At 35.6% G+C, this 21,666-nt stretch overlaps 1 protein-coding gene across 2 annotated transcripts in view; it reads left to right on the top strand.

Moving 5' to 3' along the window:
* LOC129243668 (uncharacterized) overlaps nt 1-19,357 on the top strand; it is a 160,709-nt gene extending 141,352 nt beyond the window's left edge. For both annotated transcript variants that reach the window (XM_054880860.1, XM_054880861.1), the window contains 3 exons: nt 12,641-12,776; nt 13,496-13,657; nt 19,188-19,357. In XM_054880860.1, the coding sequence (XP_054736835.1) occupies nt 12,641-12,776; nt 13,496-13,657; nt 19,188-19,305 (416 nt within the window). In that variant the 3' untranslated portion in view covers nt 19,306-19,357. The remainder of the gene's footprint in view (nt 1-12,640; nt 12,777-13,495; nt 13,658-19,187) is intronic.
* Nucleotides 19,358-21,666: the final 2,309 nt, after the last annotated feature.

The following is a 21,666-nucleotide window of genomic DNA, read 5'->3' as shown; positions in this document are numbered from 1 at the left end:
TTGACTTAGTTCATTTTTTTCTTATAAAATACTTGTAACTGTCGTATTTAAAACCAAATAAACGCAGAGCGTAAGAAGAGATTTGCGTGAACGAGCGTGCAATTCTAAGCTAAATTGCCTAAGAATAGCCTACATCAATTTGTTGTTTTGCTGACACTCAAACAAGGAGATTTCCGCGCATGTAATGCAGCAACAAAAACAGATTTTGGGGATAACTTTTTGCGCAAGCAAATTTATATCTGTATAATAGCTTTATGAGCATTGCTTCGTCATTGCCAAACTTTTTTCTTGTTGGTTGATTTTTTTGAGTTTTTTCTTTGTTTTTTTTTTTTCATTATTTCTTATTTTTTTTTGTTTTTTTTTTTTTGTTTTGTGTTATTCCCACTTTCCGATTATCTAGCGTTCTATTCATTTTGCTCTTCTTATTCTCTGCTTTATTTGTACACGAGTTCTCTATCTAAATAAATAACATTTGGATTGCATAAATTTTGGTAAGCCGCTACAAATTAAAAGGAAGAAAATAAAGAAGAAGCACGGAAAGTGCTTTATTTTTCTGACCTACATGCACCAATTGATGAGATTTCCAATTTAATTTGAGATGAGATACAATAAGATATCCATTTGTGGTCTGTCTGTGTACCCAGTGCACATATCCGCCATCAAAAAATGGTACTCTACTTCAGCAACCTGTCTCGGTTTAATATAAAGGATTTTTTAATAAGAGGTGTTATTTTGATATTCAAAGAAATATGTTATTTTGTAATATAAATGATAGGGTGTTCATTTCATTATAAAGAGAAAGGTATGCCGTTAATAGTGGAAAATAACACCAGGCAAATGACCGCCACGGCCACGCTTACGGGACAATATCCTTTTCATGAAATTTTCTATAACCGAATTGCAAAGTGGCTGCCCTATGTCCTCGATAGCCTCACGAATGCCATCTTTGAGGTCACAATCGACCCTGGGCTGTTGGTGTAGACCTTCTATTTCACGTGGCCTCAAAGAAAAAAGTCACAAGGTGTTAAAGCACAAGATCTCGGTGGCCAATTGGGATCACCTCTTCAAGAGATAACACGGTCCGGAAACTTTTCCCCTAAAAGATCAATGGTTTCGTTGCTTGTAGCGTCCGTAGCACTTGTAGCGTTCGTTGCACGTAGTGCCGTCTTGTTGAAAATAAACGTTGTCCAGATCAATACCATCCAATTCCGGCCATAAAAAATCGTCAATCATCTCTCGATAGCGCAATCCATTCACCTGTAACACCTGTTATTGGAAAACCCTTTACTTAAAAGTACAATTATTAGCTACGTTTTATCGCAAGTAATGTGCCATAAGAATTTTAACCTAATTTTAAAGTTTTTTCAATCCACATTTCAATTCCAATAGTTGAATAAAGAATTAATCATTTCTAAATCGCCATTCAGGACGATTAAGCGCCAACTGTGTCGCTTGTCGGCCTTGTATGGAGTAAAGAAAACAAACAACTATTACAAAAAAGTGCCGAGACTGTCGAAAAACGAGAATTATTGGATAGCTACAACGACAGCTTAGTTCTCAAAATTTTGTTCTTCAATGATGATGTGAAGCAAAAAACACAGAAATAGTGAAAAATCGAAAATTCAAAGTTTTCTTAGGCCGCCATTTTGAACTGTCAGGGCTTGAATTAAATAATAAAAATAATTTGCAAACCCTTTAACTCAAAATAGAAAAAAATTTGGGCATTTGAACTAACATTTAAAAAAGTGGATGTACAGCAAAAACTTTTTTTTTTCTTCAATGAAAAATCTTTGAAACTGAATATACTGAAAAAGGTTGAATTTTTGCTTGAAATTAAAACTAAAATTTGAAAAGGTCGAGCCAAGGAGCACCAGTAGATTTGGTGGCTCCTAAACACTCAGGCGAAGAAGCCCATTGTATTTAGAGCTCTGGAAAGAGGGTAGATAGTCCAGGAGGAAAGGAAAAAAGTATCAGAGAAAGAGATAGGGAAGAATAGAGGCACAGCCAAAGGTAGTTAGTCCTGTGAGAATTTTCCAGATTCTTTGGCAAATCTGTAAACATCCCCCAGTTTTAGAATATTACTCATTCTCATGACATCGAAACCCAAAACTCGTAGCCTTGCTCTAGCAAAGTCAGGACACTCACAGAGAAAGTGCTCAGTGCTATCCGCCTCTTCCAAGCAAGACAGGCACACTGGGTCCTTAATGATTCTACTGGTGATCATATGCTGACCTAATGGGTTGTGTCCTGTAATAAAACCGACCATCAACCGAACGTCGTTTTGGCTACTATGTTAATTAACGCTAAATATCTCAAACACGATTAAGTTTTGGAAAATATGTGATAAAGCCAACTTAAGTGACCTAAGTTAGCAAATTCATAATAAGCTTAAGAGGTTAGGGGTAGTCAAAGGCCCGAAAAAATTATGATTTTCAATTATTTTTTAGGCTAATCAATTGTTTTATTTAAAAAAATAATAAAAACATAGCATTAATACATCAGATTTCGACTTAACTTGAAAAAAAAACTAAAAAAGTTAATAATTGTAAAAGTTATCGCTGTTTGTGTGGAGCCCGTTTCTCCAGAAGCCCGTTGTGGTGATCATCACAAGTCATTGGAGATTCATTTAAAATCAATCGGACAAGAGAAATTCGTTTTATTAATAGATAATCTTGTGCCTGATCGAAGCTTCTTTGTTCTATTCAAAATACTAAGTTAAGTTACAGTTAAAACATGTTCAAAAAACATAGTTTTGAGAAAAAAGCATTTTAAGTGTTGCTGCTGCTGGCTATTTGCTCTCGAACGCTCCAAAGCGCCCGAGGGCCCTTTATTGATTGTTGAATAACTCGAAAAATATTTGTCGGATTCACTTCACATTTTCACACAATATTAATAATATATTATACTTTAATAAAATGCAAAAAAAATCCAATTGTTTGAAAATTCTGACTACCCCTAACCGCTTAAGTGTGTAGCACAACTTTTCTTGTGGTTTATGCCCCCGTATTTGATAAAAACCAAAAGCAAAGAAAAGCTTACACCACCCTTACGAGAATCTGAGATAAATTCAAACCCATAGGTCTTATATTTACATTGATGATTATGAATAGGTCTGTTTTATTTACATTGATGATTATGAATTACCTTGTACCCGAAAAATTTAGTAAAATTTTAGTAAAAAAAAAATTTTTTCAAAAATCTAACATAAATTTCTGGTCGGTTTTTGTAATTGATCAAGTCACATTGATGTGGTTGGATTCTGGATGAGCCACCACTTTAACCAACCAACCATATTTGATGTTTATTTTCACCAGAAACTGGCGCTAGGCGAAGCTGTCATGGAGTTTTTATTCTTTTTATTATTTTTCTTTTGCAAAAATTGTGCGACAGGCCCGCCCAGCGTAAGTTTTATACAAAAATAGAATCAAAAATGAATTTCGCAGTCACAAAAAGTGTACGATATGACAACTTTCCATAAAATTTCAAAAAAAAAAAATATTTTTTGATCGAGTTTTGTTCAATTTTCCTTTAAAAATCAGAAATCTTAAATACGTATATTATAAAAAATGCAGATGCACGGCTGAAAACTCTTTCTATATTTTGGAAAAAAAATAAACATCAGAAATTAAAATCGCAACCCCGTATCGTATACTTTGATATGATAACTTTCCAGAAAATTCTTAGAAAAAAAATTTATTGGATCGAATTTGATTCAATTTTTCTTTAAAAATCACAAATCTAAAATACGTATTAAAAATTCAGATCCACAAGCTGAAAAATCTTTAAAGATTTTTGTATAAAATAAACAACACAAATGAATTTCTCAACTTCTCCAAGCATAAAATTACAAACAAAAAAAAATCCAGATAATTAAAAAAATAAAATCTATTTGACCTACTTTTATTCAATTTTCCTTTAAAAAGGAAATTTCAAAAAAATTCCAGAAAATTCCAACAAAAAAAATTATTATTTTATCGAATTTCATTCAATTTTCCTTTAAAAATCAGAAATCTTAAATACAATACAATACATTTTTAGTTTTTTGTTGCACTGTCTTATTATTATCATTTTTTATTTTTATTAGGCGCATTTTGCTGCCAAAAAAATACTGCAATACATGATTTATCCTTTGGAGAACTTTTTCTATCATTTTCGTATTTTTCATATGCAATAGATTGTGAATCCAGAATCTTCTACCAGTAAGTGATGCACAAATACCATTAGTACCTCCCATTTTCTTGAACATATCCACGCCCCAAAATATTATTCCTTTGTCCTGCTCACTCGCGTGTTCTATCACTCTCCCGCTTTTGATTGATCGCTCGAAGTACAAGGTGGCGCAAAATGAACCATCCCAGCAGAAGGCTTATAATTTTTGCAAAGGGCGTCGTAAGTCACTCATATCTGACACTTGTGAACATAACAACTGCAGTATGCAAACAGATAAGCAACGAAGTGCGTAGAGGTCAAAATAATAATTTTCATTGCTCAAACTATTTTTGTTTTTTATTTAGTAAAAAAGTTATTCAACAACAAAATTGATGAGTAATTTTGCTTATTCAGAATTCTACCGGATTTCCTATTAATGATTTTTTATAAGATACAACATTAGATTTGCAGCCTCAGAAGCTGATTTACCACTAAATTCCTATGCTTTCACCTGTCCACACTTTGTCTGTCTTTCGTAAAAAGAGCTGCGTATCAACTCCTCTAAAACCTCTCCAACTGAGTACACTTTAATGCGCGCTTAGTTCCGTTTCCAGTGTTTTACATTCGCACTACTTTAGAAGTTACGCAATGCGCGACTGAGTCACTCAAAAAACCAGAACGCTTTTCGGGTATTCAAAACAAAAAATAAAAAAAGAAAGCTACATAAACTCACCTTCGCTTTGCGTAGCCTACAGTCGCAGGAGGCAACGTCGTTGAAGTGCATAAATCTAATATTTGCTAGAAAAAATTGCCGTTTCCGTTCTGTGAAAGTTTGATGGTGAGCAAAAGCTTTGTGATATATTGACCAGAGTAATAAAAACAGCTGAATTGCACCACGAACGATGAGTGGAAAAGTTTTTTTTTTGTGCAGCAAAAAAGTTTTTACTTACGTTGTCTTCTAATTTTTGTAACAATTTTTTTGCCTTTATTTTTTTTTCGTGCAAACGTGACAAAAGTTGTTTGAATCTCGTTCTATTATTACACGCTACTTACAGCATTCATATGTATAACTTAATATACTTGTATAAAAACAATATATTTGCTTTGTGGGTCAGTTGGTTGTACCGTATTTGCAAATAAATGCCTAGATAAGCATTTCACGCAAACTGGCAAGACAGCATTAAAGTTCTAGTTGGCTTAAAGTTTCCAGTTTACTGGCAACTGTCAAAAATTTCGACTTTTACTAGATAATTATTAAACTCATTACAAATTAAAGACCATTTCTTATAACAAATTGCTGTATATATTATACAAAAATCAGTTGTCTCAAACTCTTGTGTGTGTGCACTCAATTGCGCGCACCCGTGCGTATGAGTGACATTTTTCGTCATTTCATGTTTTTATAGCAGAACCTAAGCCTTCGCTTACCGCCGGTTTTTCTAGCTGTTACGGTCAACCTGTTGTCTCCTGCTTCTTCAATTAATTTTGCTTTTATTTTTCCTGTAACTTTTTCATTGTTTGTGACCTTCAAGGCATACGTACGAAGTGACATTGTTTGCTTTTAATTAAGCAGCAATTTCAATAAAATATAAACAAACTCTTGTTGGCATAGTAAAGTTTAGTACTATTTTGTTGCGTTGCATTTTTTCTAGCCTGTCATTGATGTAGTTTCCAGTAACAAGGTGTGATTAAAAATTAAAGTGCGCAAGTTAATGGCGTCAACTTTTTTTGTACATAACGAATTACAAAAGCGGAGTATACAATTCAACTTTGGACTACAAAATGATAAGTTTAATTGTAGTCTCTTCTACTCGTAGACATAGCGCTTGAGTGGGGTGGAAACTGGTTCTTTGGCTACGAAATGAGTTTGTGTGCAGAAATCGATCAAAAAGGTGTTAGCATCAGTTTTTTGGGATGCGAAAGGAATTTTGTTAGTGGAATACTACAGGGTTGCCCATATTCGATGGGCCCGACGGATTTCGATGACTCTTTGGGCCCATTCCAATCGACGAGGCTTGTCCGCAGGCAACAATATTTGCATCAATTGAATCTTATACGGGAATAAATGCAAATCAATGCGGATAATTCGTTGTAAAGTGGTCCGAGCAATGCCCAACTGCTGAGAACGGCTATTTTGGAATGTCCTTGGCAACGTCTTAACACTGGCCCGTACAAAAACAATATTCTCATCCGATCGCCTTGGTCGGTTTTGATTTGGGCTCTTTGGATTAGAAAGAGCATTACCAGTCGAAAACCTTTCGCACAAACGTTTAATAGTGTTCTTAGAAGGCGCACTTTTCACTTTATTTAATTTTTTATACGCACGTTGAGTTTTCACGATTGACTTCTTTTGTTGAATGCAAATTTCAACAATTTGGGAGCGCTCGCGTGACGTGTACTGTTCCATGATAAAATCTGCTTGGACTGACGCTTCCAACGCAGTATGTCATTAAGCGATCTGACGTTTCTGCCGAAAGATACAGAGTTGCCAGATGGGTCCGTGGAATATTGGCAATCCTGTATTAGGTCCGCAACTAAGTTCTCGCTGTTTTTTTGATGAAAATACAACTTTATTCTGAAAAAATGTGAATCATTGAAAGTATTGCCCATCTCTGGCTACTTTCTGGTAGTTCTCGTATACCGTCGCGGTAAAACTGTTCATCTTTTGAGGCTATCCACGGATCAAGCCATTTCTTGATGTCTTCATATGAGTGGAACTGCTGAAATGGAACTGAACTGCATCGATCAGAACTGGTGATAATCGGACGGCGCAATATCTGGAGAATACGGTCGGTGGGGTAGGAGTTCCCATTTTATATTTGCCAGGTAGGCTTTAACGGGTCATGCCTCTCCGCGTATTGCGGCCGCTTCTCGCGCAGTGCTCGGCTCAGTCGCATCAATTGAAGTCGATACCGATCCCCAGTGATGGTTTCGCTGGATTTTAACAGTTCATAATAAATAACACCGACTTGGTCCCACCAAATACATAGCATAACCTTCTCATCGTGAGTATTCGGCCGAGGCGACGACGTAGAAGCATAGCCGGATAGTCCCCATAACTTTCTTTTCATTGGATTGCTGTAATGAATCCATTTTTCATCACCCGTCATGATGCGATGAAGAAAATCCTTCCTTTTTTGCCGCTGGAGCAGTTGTTCACAGGCGAAAAAACGACGTTCAACATCCCTTGGTTTCAACTCATTAGGAACACAAGTCCCCTGTTTCTGAATTCCATCCCAAAGCATGCAATCGCTTGGAAATGGATTGGCGGGTAACTCCTAATATTGAAGCAAACTCTTCTTGCGCTTGACACGGATCCTCATTGCGCAATGCCTCCAATTCAGCGTCTTCGAATGTTTTTGGCCTTCCTTCACGCGGACGGTAGTCAACATTAAAATCACCGTCTTTGAAGTGACGGAACCAAACTCAGCACGTTATTTCACTTAAAGCAGCATCTCCATAAACTTTTTGTAGCTCTCGATGCGCTTCAGCTGCCGTTTTTTCGAATGAAAGAGGAAAATCAACACTTCCGGCAAATGACGATTATTCGGCACCAAATCAGACATTTTCACAAAACCAAAAGTTAATGATACCAAAACAAAATCACTGTGTCGAAGCAGTTTATTTACCATGTCTAAGATTGGTTTATGACGTTTAGGTTATGTTAGAATCGACTAGCGCACACTGCAGGCGGCATCTATTGACAAACAGCGGGAACTTAGTTGCGCACCTAATACCAAACGAGTAAAACAATGAATTCTGAATATTATTGTAACCTTTTAGACCAACTGAAGGGAAGAATTTATGAAAAAAAACACAGTTGGCAAAAGAAAAAAATCCTCTTCTATCAAGGCAATGCACTGTGTCACAAGAGCATTTTGACAATGGCTCAAATCCATTAATTAAAGTTCGAAATGTTGGTAGTTGCTGCAACTATTCACCAGATTTGGTCCTTAGCGACTTCCATCTGTTTCCTGACTTATAAAAATTCATGAGTGGAAAGCATTTTTCATCAAATGATGAGGTCATAACAGCCGAGGAAGCGTATTTTGCGGCCCTCACTTTAAGGTCTTATTTCATAAATTGGAATCTCCATGAAAGAAGTGATAATTAAGTGTCTTTTAAATCATAAAATTATGTTTTTCTCATCGAACAGCAAAACTTTGATCCAAGTAAGTCCATTGGGGGTTACCATTACCAAATTGGTAATTGAAAAATTCAAGAACAGTAGAAGCTCTGACACTTTCATCGAGCTTGTAAAGCAGATTATTTACATAATTGGGCTGTTGTGTTAAACAGCCTGTCCAAAGTTTTCGTTTTTGCTTGGAGCCAAAAACTTTATTAATTATGCTCCATAAAGTTACATTCCTTATTTATCAGATCGAAATACATATTAAAGTTGCTTCGAGGAAAATAGCATAAAATTACATATTTACATATTATTCGACTACTGCGCAAAAGACAAAATTAATGGCAATGCTTTGTTCGATTTAATTTCGATCTCCTCCCTCTTTTTGTCAACACTCGTACATTCAGAAGGTATCTTCACAATTTATTAGCCAGCATAAGTATGTTTACTATTAAATATTTACGCACATACTTAATGAACTTCTCCACTTACGAAATCCATAAATCGTATGATTCGTGTTAATGATTATTATGTGCACTCCAATACACGCATACAAATGCACACATGTGCTGGTACATAGAATAGACAGAAGTCCTCTACAATTGACATCTGCCGCCTGTATTTGAATGTCAAAACAAAAACACACAAATTAAGCAATTTAATGAGGTCGAAGCAAAGTCATGTAAATGGCTCTCCAGACTAATTTATGCACCGAAGTATGCGCATATGTAGCTATTTACATACACGTACATATATATGTATGTGTGTGTTCGCCTTTCTATATTATGTCCCATTGGTGATTACAGCTGCGTTTTGGGGATTATTCATATGACGATATTTTTTCATAAATATACGAATATGGATATGAGACTATCAACTTTTTTATAATCACATTAAAAACCGACTGACAATGTGTATGTGTGTAGGTATGAACGTTTTTATAACACTGCCACATATTCATTTAAATACGCACGCATACAGTCGGCCTCTTCTATAATGAACTCCTCTATAGCCATCGACCTCATTGCTCGAGAATAAATGGATACGTGGTTCTCCAAGAAGTGGTACTCATAACTAGCGACGCAGAACGGAGAAACCAAATGCTGCGATGGCAAAGCCGCTGGCACACTGAACCGAATAGCCGATGGACGGCTCATTCTCATTCCATCAATAGGTGAATGGGTCCAAAGTAACTTTGGGGAAGTTAATTACTTCTTAAATTAGTTACTTTCGGGCCATGGATACTTCCGGAGATACCTCTACCGCATGGGTAAGGTAGTCGATCTCAATTGCATATATTGCGAAGCGTCGAGCGTTGACGCTGAATGACACGTTTTTTAGTTGTGACAGTGAAGTGACAGCGAAAAGAGGTGCTCTGAGGAAGCAGATGGGCAACATCACGCCGAGCAACATATTCAGCGAAATGCTGTAATGCGAGGAAATGCTGTAATTACGAAACATTTATCAAATTCATGAAAGATATGTTCAATTTCGATTGTGCATCAGACGTTAATAAGTCAACAACACAAAGAGGCACCATCATCGATTTGACTTTTTCAAGAAACATTGCACTCGAAACACTCCCTTTCATTTCCTACTTTTCCTATCATCTTCCTTTTCTTTTAAGGCGGCCGCCGTAGCCGAATGGGTTGGTGCGTGATTACCATTCGGAATTCACAGAGAGGTCGTTGGTTCGAATCTCGGTGAAAGCAAAATCAATAAAAACATTTTTGTAATAGCGGTCGCCTCTCGGCAGGCAATGGCAAACCTCCGAGTGTATTTCTGCCATGAAAAAGCTCCTCATAAAAATATCTACCGTTCGGAGTCGGCTTGAAACTGTAGGTCCCTCCATTTGTGGAACAACATCAAGACGCACACCACAAATAGGAGGAGGAGCTCCGCCAAACACCTAACAGAAGTGTACGCGCCAATTATTTATTTTTTTCCTATTCTCAACAGAGAGATGGTTACTTACCATGCACACAGGAAGAAGGCATATGCAAATACAAATATGTAAATTTATATATGCTCACTCAAGCAAGAGAGAGTCAGATGTCGAACGTTGCCGAACGCGAGGGCCGATTGTGCCTCTTTGAAGTTCGTTCCGCGCTGTCGCTTGCAGTTCAAGCAACGTAACGACGCATTTTTTGGTGCGTGCAGCCGGCTACAACAATTTATATTATATTATATTATATTCTCTATACCAAACAAATCTGTAATGAATTCTTCTCCACTTCTTCACTTCAAATTGAAATTATGGCTCCAATGAAGAGACGACCAGTGAGCGCAGAAGCTTCAAACTAAGGGAAACATGGTTGCTTATCACTTCCGAAAAGCTTAAATTTAAATATTGAGGTGGAAAAGGGCACTAAAAACCAATATACTGCCAATAAATGTGGAGTAGCGTATGCCGGTCTTCCGATCCTTAGCGAAAACTTTAGTGTAAAATAGGACAAAGGCGTACACATCTTTTTTCCTAACTTGTCTCCTATAACGTAAACCGGGACCGGTCGAACGCTTCGCCACGTCATCGGGGATTCGGCAACAGAACTCTGCCCGCTCTTTTCACACGTCTTCACACACTCGTCCAATCAGTCGTTGTTCAGGCGGCAACGAAGTAATATTTGTGAAGATTGGGTTGAGTATTTCTTATTTCACCAACACAGTTTTTGTTTTTGTTTTTTTTTTTAAACAAGCCATCATCGTTTATTTATCGAAATGATCTGAATAATGCCAGTATCTTACTGCATGTCATAACTTTTTTGGACTAATTTTTGGCCGATGTTGAATGTCTAAGCGTCAACGACACCGTTGGAATTCTTTCTTTGGGGCTATTTGAAAGAAAATGTGTACGTCGATAAGCCAGCAACAATTCAAGAGCTAAAGGAAGAGATAATTCGGCACATTAACGGCATCGAACCTCAATTATGCCTCAGTGTCATCGAAAATTTGGACCATCCGATGGAGGTGTGCCACCGAGGCCGCGGCGGCTATTAGTAATTGAGCCATACCAATATTATCATAATAAAGATAAATGATAATAATTTCTTAAAAAAATTGTATTTGATTCAAAACCAACACCGGCGCTTGAAACTTAACCTTTTTTTCAAAAATATTTTGAGAATCATCCTAATATGTCACAAAGACAATTTTGTTCTTCCTCTGTTTTAAGCATCTTTATATTTGTATGTTCAAAAAGTTTAACCGAAATAAGAAAAGGTCAAGGCATTTGTATTTCAATTATATCCCGTTAAACCTCTGCGAAATAAAAATCTTTTTTATGACACTGAATAGAGCATTTGAGGCTATGAAAATACACGACAGCCACGCTAGACATAAAAGGTTGAGAGAGATATTTATGTGTAGTATTTTGTGAGTTTGAGGCTTACGAGTATTAACAAGTATTTATGTAAGGCTTATAAAGACTATTTATGTAACAGAGTTATTTCCAAACGAGAAGAGTATTTACTCTAGCTATTATAGAAAATATATATCTATGCTAGAAATAAGGAAAAAAATATTTTTCTGTAAAAAAAACTCTACCATCCTCTCTTGTTTGCATAGCTGTGAAGCTGGCTGCGCCTGAAAGTGCCTTAAAACTTCCTTACATTTCCCCTACAGCTACTAATGTTAACATAACATTTTCTGTTAGGCCAGGAAATGTGAGTTAACATGCTTTGATATAACAACAATTTCAAGAGAATTTGTTCATTTAAAAGCAATGCAGAGTTGTAGTTAAGCGTAGACTACATAAAACTGTTAAGCATTAATTGCCCAGTGGAATTACTTCTTTCCTAATTTGCCACGTTTTATTTCACTCACCAACCACTGTACTGAATCAAATGAATCAAATAAAATCCAACAGTAAAAGTTTTGTGACTTTGACATTGGCGCCTGAATATAAACATTTATTGCAAAGTAAGTCAGTCGTCAGTTGTACGCATCATTTACAAATAGCAACCAAATTTACAGTTATAAATGACCTAGAGCGAGAAAATTAAGCATAAAAGCGAGATGGAACCTTAGTAGGCACATTAAACAAACAAAAAATATAAAAAACCTACATTTTCGCTATTAAAATTTTATGTGTTGCACAGTAGGCTGTGCGTCACGAACAGCAGCATTGAGCTGTTGAATTTTTGTGGACATTTGCGACCACCTGTTACTGAAATAATCAAATTAAACTGCTTTAACTGCTATAGTATAAAATTTGCGCTACAAACACACAAACATACACGAACGTGCGATATGTATGAACAAAATAAAAAACAAAAACAAAAACTATTAAACAGACTTATTTTAAGTTTAATGATTTAATTATCGCATACATTTTTGCAATGATTTTTTGTTATTTAATTACAGAGGGCAAAGCCATGGCCACTGCCTATGATTGTAAATTCATTGAAACCTCGGTGGGCATTAATCACAATGTCGATGAGCTATTGGTCGGTTTGTTGTCACAGATACGTTTGAAATTGGAAAATCCGGAAAAATCAAGGTGAGTGTGTGAGTGTGGGCAAAAGAAGAAATGATAAACTGTGTTTGTGTGCGTGTGTGAGTTTGCGGCAAACAGGCGCACACACGTACGCCTTGAAGGAAAGTTCAGTCATTACTGCATTTTTGTTCAAATCAATTTTAATTACAATTGTCGAAGCCAAAGGTGATTGCAACAATAACAAAAAACAAACAAAAAAAGTTTGGACAAAGCAACAGTCGCCAGTAATTGCCTAAGTGCAATGACTACAGTGGCCATATAAAAGAAATCAACAAACAATAGTCTCTTTAGGTGCATTAAGAGAAATTGAGTAATCAACGAAAATAGGCAATAAGCAAATGGAAAAATCATGGAAGCAATTAAGCCGATCCTACAGCCACAATTGTTAAGCGATTGCGATTCATTGATTCTATCAGCAGTAGAGAATGCCTTGAATAGCACTCAACCTCCTGCCATACAGCCACAACCACAAACACAAGGCGACACTACTTCTTTGCTGACGTATTCTACATGTGCTGAATTTTTTTTTTCTTTTCTTCTTTTGTTTGTTTGTTTTTGTCAGCCACCACCAATCTTTGTTGTGCTGTCGCTTTATTTGTTTTGTTTGTAGGCTAAAATGTTTGTTTTTTGGTGTTGCTGCATTGGGAAAAATTCAATTTTACAGCTTACTCTTTACACGCCTATTTACGTGTTTCTACCATTTCTTCTTGTGTCTTTTGCAGGGATCTATTCCGCAAACGTTCGATTCGCAAGTCTAAGCGTCGTGCCTGCTCTCCGCTAAGCGGCGCCTGTCTAACTGGTGGCACTAACCCCAACACTCCACTGGGACCAATGAATAATGTCATTTCCGATGTAAATACACCGCCCGGCAGTGCACAAAGCAGGTGAGTGAGAGTAATCAAAAGAGCTTTTTAGCTATTAGGGTGGGTCAATTTGTGTGGCAGAAAAAGTTATACGTTAATCGTTGAGCAAAAAAAAACAATTTTCTGAAAATAATGGCCGCTGGAGTTAGTATTGGGGTCGTTGCCCATAGTGGATATGAGAATACCTAATAAGTGTAAAGGCTATTGAGAGAAAAGTATTGAGCGATCCCATGTCAAATGATCAAAGTTACGGGTACTCGTCAAAAATTGCTTTATTTTTGGCTTGAGCAATAGAGAAGTAAACTAACTAACAAATGAGATGTAAACTGAAAACGCGGCCATCGTTGTCGAATGGGTATCTGCTTACTAATATACATCGTCACGCTCCGATCAATTTGCAAAGCGACGTTAGGGTACAAAAGACCATGAGGCCGAAGTGCAAACCTCATACAGGGTTGCCCATATTCGACGGACCCATCTGGCAACCCTGGATCTTTTGAAAGGGACGTCAAATCGCTTAATGACATTCCGCGTTGCAAGCGTCAGTCCAAGCAGATTTTTACCATGGAACAGTACACGCCAAGCGAGCGCTCCCAAATTGTTGAAATTTACATTCAACAAAAGAAGTCAGTAGTAAACAGTAAAGCAGTATTTTGCAATGATTTTTCGTTGGAACGCTGTGCATATTTGAATAGATTTCGAAAAGTTAAGGAAATCCCATTATGAAATCCCTTAGCAAAGGAATTAGTAAGCATAATCTAAATTTTGCATGTAAAAAACAAAGAAATAATCTGATTTAGGGCGTTTTTTTTAATGTGAAAAAAAAATATTTTTCCAAAAAATTTTTTAACAAAAACAATTTACATTTTTCTAAAACTATTTTCATTAAAAAGTATATTTTATTCTAAAATATTGCAAAAATTTTTTTTGCAATTGCAATTTTCTTTAAAAAAAAATTCTAAAAAATTCTAAACAAATTTTCTTTAAAAAATATATTTTATTTTAAGAAATTGTAAAACTCGCATTGTGAAAAAGCACGAAGATATTTCAATTTAAAAACCTTACATAATTTTTTCCAAACTGTTTGAACAAAAAAGATTTACATTTTTCTAAACAAATTTTCTTTAAAAAATATATTTTATTCTAAAAAATTCTAAACAAATTTTCCTTAAGAAGTATATTTTATTCTAAAAAATATATTTTATTCTAAAAAATTGCAAAACAAACCAAAAAACTCGCATTGTAAAAAAGCACGAAGATATTTCAATTTAAAAACCCTACACAAATTTTTTCCAACATTAAAAAAATCTCAAAATTATTATTGTAATTTTTTTTCAAATTTTTTCAATTTACTTCTTATTATGATCCAGCCAACAAATAAAGCAATTTTCAAAAGAATCTTCAACAATCTGCGAAAATTTTTTCGTTCACTTTCCATTGTAATAACAATTGCGCTTTCGCTGGCAATTGCAAACCTTCGAGTGTCTTTCTGTCATGAAAAAGGTTGAAATTGAAATTTGAAAAGTCGAATCAAGAAGCACCGAGAGATATTCATATGGCTACAACACTCAGGCTAAAAAGCCTATTGTATAAAGCTCTGGGAAATGGAAAGCTAAATAGTCAAGAAGAAAAGGAGAGAAGTAACAGAAGCAAAAAGATAGGATAATATATAATACAGAAATAGAGGTAGTAAGACCTCTGGGTACTTTCTATATTCTTTGGTAAATCTTAAAATATCCCCCAGTTTCAGAAAACGTTTTTTACTCATTCTCATGACATCGGAATCCAAAATTTGCAGCCTTGCTCTAACAAAGGCAGGGCACTCACAAAGAAAACACTCAGTGTTATCTGCCTCCTCCAAGCAAGACAGACACATTGGGTCCTGAATGATTCAAATGGTGATCATATACTGACTCCATTTATTGTGTCCTGTGATAATACCGTGCGTCTTTTTTTCCAAGTTTCGGAAGAAAGTTCGACAGTTCTTTGTTCTAGCTTTTGACAAAATACTTTGTAGTTCTGCAGCGTTCTGACCTTGAAGAAGGTTTCCATATAAGTATAAATCGTTTGGGGCAACCCATTTGTAGAACAGCTAAACACTTAACAGAAGACGTACACGCCAATTTAATAAAAGAAAATTGTTTTAGTAGATATATCATTCTAAACCAAATTTTCATCGAACTGTAGGAATAAATAAAAACTTTCGGGTTTTATTTATCTCTCTCTGTAAAAGAAAGTCTTTATTTCAGTTAGCTGCGTTTTACTCCGTTAGTTGTGATTTACTTGCATTACAATTTATATAGGTTCGAATCCCCAATCATGAAACATCAAATGATAGAAAAAGTTTTATCTAAAAGCGGTCGTCCCTGGGCATGAAATGCTAAACCTTCGAATATTTTTCTGTCATAAAAAATCTACTCACAAAAAAGCCATCTGAGAAGTCGCCGATTAAAGCTAGGATAACCGCCTAGTATTAAAAAAAACAAAAACTCTGTAGCTCTTTCTTTACTATATAATAGCTGGAATAACAAGGTGTCTAATACATTAAAGTGATTTAAAGTTTTTATTTTGTCTGCCTTAATTTGGACCTTTTATGATTTTTTTTTTCACAAAGCCACTTTCTTGAAATTTTGATTTTTTGCATATCCTTGAGCGTCGTTTTGCACAGTTGTCATTTGCCATTCAGATAAGCCACCAAAAAATCAACCCTCTCTAATGTGCACACCTGTATGTATTTGTTATGATATTCGTAATAACAGAATACGATTTTGTGATGCTTGAGAAATGGCAGTACGACCTTAAATGTAAAAATGTTACGTACTGATGGCTAGCATTTGAATGGCTGGAATTAAAATAACATTTATCAGTTATTGAATTTCTGAACCATTAATGGATACTACACAAATCTATATAAATGAATTGATAAGAGTTTTTGTTGTTAGTAAATTGCTCAAAGGCTATTAAATGGATTTTAATCAAATTTTTTTTAATTTATTCTTAGTAGTAGTTTATAGTTTATTCCATATGTCAATGGTATCCACCTGAATACCTCAACAGTCGACACAGACTCAGTAAAATCATTGAGTTCATATTATGAATGTTGACTAGTTACGCGATATTAAATATTTTTGCAAAAAAATTGTCCTACAAATGGACACAGATGTATGGCACCTACGAAAGCCAGTTGGCGTTTATGTAAAATCTGTCATGCCCAATAAAATTTTCTGCACTCTAAACTTAAATGCACTTCATTTGTGGAACAACATCAAGACGCACACCACAAATAGGAGGAGGAGCTCGGCCAAACACCCAAAACGGGTGTACGCGCCAATTATACCTATATATAAACTCAAAAGGATATACAATTTCCGTTCACCTCGATCATAGCTTTCTCTATATGGTATGATATGGACTACAACTAGATCTTTAAGCCTTCAGCACAGCCGATTAGAGATTACTATAAATTTTCTGAAAACTAAAATCACCAATCTAGAGCTCAGAATCTAGCAGAGTAAAACGCTGCCAAATTCTATTCAATATTTATCACTTTTGCTTTTCACAAAGTGCTAGATATCTCTTTGAAAAAAAAGTTCACAGTATTCATGTACCTGCTCTCCGTGGCTGGAGACATTGTGCGGTATTAGCTTATTTGCAACTCAAAGATTTTTTTAGCGGGTGTGGTGCCGATTGTCCCCAAATACTGTATACCGACTCTATCTGGAGGATGATGAAAGGTCTCATAATCTGTCTGGTAAAGGTGAACCTGTTCATGGATAGATCGAAATTCGAAGGAGAGGTTGGTAGAGGAGTTGTCTGCGAGGAGCTCTTCATCGGACTTAAATTCCTGTTATCGAACCACTGCAGTGTGTTCCAAGCAAAGGTAGCCGCAATAAAAGAAGCAGCTGATTGGATATTCACATGCGTACGAACTGTCAAGAAAGTAAATATTTACGCTGATAGCCAAGCGGCAATTAGGGCACTCGAGTCAATTATGGTGCATTCGAAACTGGTCAGGAAATGCCTGGCATCACTTTCGATTGCATTCAAATTCTTTGACATTAGACTCATCTGGACTTCTGGTCACAGTCACAGTCACATTGCGGGAAACTGTGAGGCAAATGAGCTGGCCAGACAAAGGACATGTGAGGGTGATTTTCTCGCGAAGGTAGAGCATTGGGATCACCTTGACCACCTGCGGTTTACTCTTGGAAAGATAGGCTTCGCGTAAACTCAGCGAGCGCTGGGTAAGGTCGCAAAAACTTGTAAGGCCACGAAGTCCTTCTAGTCACGTGTGGATCGGCGGCGTTCGAGCGATCTGAGGTTGACAAAATCTCAGCTCCTGAATTTCGTAGGCGTTCTCACAGGATACTAGCCGCAAGGTGTGCGTGTTGGGAATTACAGCGAGTTCTTTTTGCAACAGCTGTATGAAGGATTAGGTGGTATCATGTCAACACCTTCTCCTTTGCAGCCCTTCTCTCGCACGACTAAGGCTAATAGGCTAAGGACTAATTTAGGCATCTTGGCTCTTACTTCTTTACTGCGTCTGCTGATATAGCAGGCCTTGAAATTAAAAATCTGATGAACTTCATTAGCAGCATAAAGCGGTTATGGAGTTAGGGGTAATCAGAGGCCCAAAAAAAATGGTGATTTTCAACATTTTTTTTTTTTTTTGCTAGTCATCTGCTTTATTTTACAAAAATAAAAACAGCGCATTAATACTTCATGTTTCGACTTGACTTTAGCAAAATTTCAAAAAAATGAATAATTGTAAAAATTATCACTGTTTGTATGGGTCCCGTATCTCCAGAAGTCTCTTGCCGTGATCATCACAAGTCCTTGGAGATTCGTCTAAAATCAATCGGACAAGAGAAATTAGTTTTATTAATAGATAATCCTGTGGCTAATCGGAGCTTTTTTTCAAAATTAACAATACCTATGACGGCCTCAGAAAATATTTTTTAGATTTTCGAAAAAAAAACCGACAATTAATTGTTAAAAAAAATCGAAATTTTTGAAAAAACAAAAAATTCTTCGATCAGACACGGTTTTTTTATTTTTTTTAAAGCAGTATAAATTTTATTGAAATCTACTAAGCGGTTTTTAAGTTAGAGTGATTACCAGTTCAAAAAACATTGTTTTGAGAAAAACGCATTTCATGTTTTGCGAACGCTCCGGAGCTCCCGAGCGCCCTTTGTTAATTGTTGAATAACTCGAAAAGTATTTGTCGGATTCACTTCAAATTTTCACAAAATATTTTTAAGATATTATACTTTAAGAAAATGCTAAAAAATCAAATTTTTTGAAAATTCTGACCACACCTAACTCCTTAACGCAACCGCAACACGGTCATTGTTCATAATCCACATATAGTAAACCCATCCTCCGCCGGTCCCTGCATTTGTAGTGTCAGGAGTGTAAAGCAAATAATGCAGTGTGCACGTTATTTATTTCATGCCACAAATATTATAATAAAATAATAATAATCTTATTATCAACAGCAAAAAAATTATATTAATTCTCTAACTCTCTCTTTCTATTTCTCCACTTGCAGTCCTCGCAAATACCGTGGCTCCCGTACATCAACCAGCCTGAAAGTGAAAGGTCTGTTGGGCCGCGTCTGGGCGCGAGACTCTAAGTCGAAAAGCTGCGAGAATCTGCATGTGTTGTAAGCAGCTAGCAAAGCGCTCTCACGCTTTCGTTCACTCACCTGTTCAACATGTGAACGCTGTAGGCGTGTGTGTGTGTATGTATGCGTATGTGAAGCAGCACGCAAAGAATTCGAGTTATGAGAAACGTTGAACTAAACTAAGAAAAACAGTAAATTTGCTGTTGTAATTGCAAGCAGTTGCTGCATAACTACATAAAGAACTGCAATTTCTAGGAATTTAAGTGAAAAAGGTGTGTTGTATGGAAAACGTATGCGACTCAGAAATATATGAGAATACGGTATGATTCATTTTTTATATCCTGTAAATAGTAATATTGTTTTTTTCTTTTTTTGTAATTAAATTAAGTAAAATTGCATCTATCATTGTATTTGGTCGGTATCTTTTTATGAGTAGTATTTAAAGTCGTAATTGAAAAGTAATTACATATACACTTTACATATACAAACATGCGTTCATACATTGAAAATATTCTTTTTTTTTTGCTTTTGTAGATTTTTTGGAATTATCTGTTCCTGATTTTGTATTGTCATAGTATTTATACAAGTAAATTATATATATATATATATATGTTTAAGTTGATTGTGAATGTTTTTAATAAAAAAAAAATATTTTGATTATTGGAAACTAAAATTATATTTGTTTTTTTTTTCACGGGAAAATCCTCTAGTTGAATTTTTACATTTATTACAGTATGTTTCATAAGAGCGGTGCTACTGTTAAATAATAACAACAATTGATTTTTCGAAAATTCGCAAATTTATTGATAATTTGGTTGTCAGTATTCAATGCAAATACCTCAGTAGCAAGTCCAATCTCCTGCATTGTCAATTATGGCCTGGCACAGTCGGGGCATACTTTCCACTGTATATCCAGAAATATTCTACTGGAAACAACTCCAAATTTTCCGAATTTGTGGAGAAAGTTAATCTAAATTACATGACTTGCGTCAGCGTAGCTGCATTTTCATTAGAGCCCACACATTTTCTATGGCATTTGCATCCGGTGGCCAATCCAGAGTGACAACTCCGTTTTGCGCCTGCCACTCGCTACCCGCTCGACTCCGATCGTTGACCTCTTGAACGATCCAGCTTTCATTATTCTTGATATACCACCATTGCTTAGCAGATGGTAACAAAGCCTATTTATATTTTTAATTCATTTCTTCGGCACTTAAATTCTCGGTAACTAAGAACAAAGTACCGAAACCTTTGTTTGAGAAGCACCCCCAAACATGGACCTTGACGGGGTGTTTAACAGTCCGTTAAAGCATCCCACTGGTGCAGGTTGTCCAGGCGTGTTTGATGCTCGGAAATGCCCAGAAGGAGAATTCATCAGAAAAAATTACGTTGCTCCAATCGCGGTCCAAGTTTTCCTTCGCCCATTCCACTCGTTTTTCAACGTGTTTTGCACTCAACATTGGTTTTTCCAAAGTACTGCGATAGTTCAGTTTTTTTTTGGCAAGCAAGTGTCTGGGAATCGTTCTGTAAGATATGTCAACACCTTTTGCTTTGAATTTCACAGCAACTCCACGTAAAGTCAAAGAGGGGTCTTTCGAGAACAGTGCGAGTATCTTTTTCCGTCCGTTTTTTTTTTTTGAGACTTTGCTTGCACTTCCGCGATCAGGAAAATCATCAACGTTACCGACCTTTTTATAGCGATTTATCCACTTGCTAACGAATTGCTTCGACTTTCAAATTAATTTGGGTTCTTTTACATGCAAACATAGAAAATTTGCCTCAAAGTGAGAGGCGTAAACAGCACACATTTCGAAAAACCACTCAATTGAGACTAAATTTGACAGACAGCTGATTTTTTACAAAAAGCATGGTGCCCTCTATTTCACAGAAAACGAAACAGGACGCTCTGATTTTTTATCTACGTGTAACAGTGACTCTTATGTAACAGACTGTATTTACTTGCATTTATTTTGTTTGTAGTTAATCGAGATATTTGCATTTTTTTCTCTTTTTTTATATTTTCCTTTCTAGTGTTTTTTATGAATAATTTTCTTCAAACATTTTTTTTTTTGTTTCAAAAAAAAATTTTCTTTTTCTTTTTTCTATATTTTCCTTTCTAGTGTTTTTTATGAATAATTTTTTTCAAAAATTTTTTTTTTGTTGTTTAAAAAAAATTTTTTGGTTTTTTTCTTTTTTATATATTTTTTTCTAATGCTTTTTTATTTTTAATTTTTTTTTTTGTTTTTTGAAAAAAAATATTTTGTTTTTTCTTTTTTTTATATTTTCCTTTCTAGTCGTTTTTGATGAATAATTTTTTTCAACATTTTTTTTTGTTTTTTGAAAAAAAATTTTTTTTTTCTTTTTTCTATATTTTCCTTTCTAGTGTTTTTTATGAATAATTTTT

The sequence above is a fragment of the Anastrepha obliqua genome, chromosome 4 (assembly GCF_027943255.1).
Source record: "Anastrepha obliqua isolate idAnaObli1 chromosome 4, idAnaObli1_1.0, whole genome shotgun sequence".
Classification (NCBI taxonomy): Eukaryota; Metazoa; Arthropoda; class Insecta; order Diptera; family Tephritidae; genus Anastrepha; species Anastrepha obliqua.
Note: the sequence above shows the minus strand (reverse complement) of the source record. Positions and strands in the feature narration are given on the sequence as shown.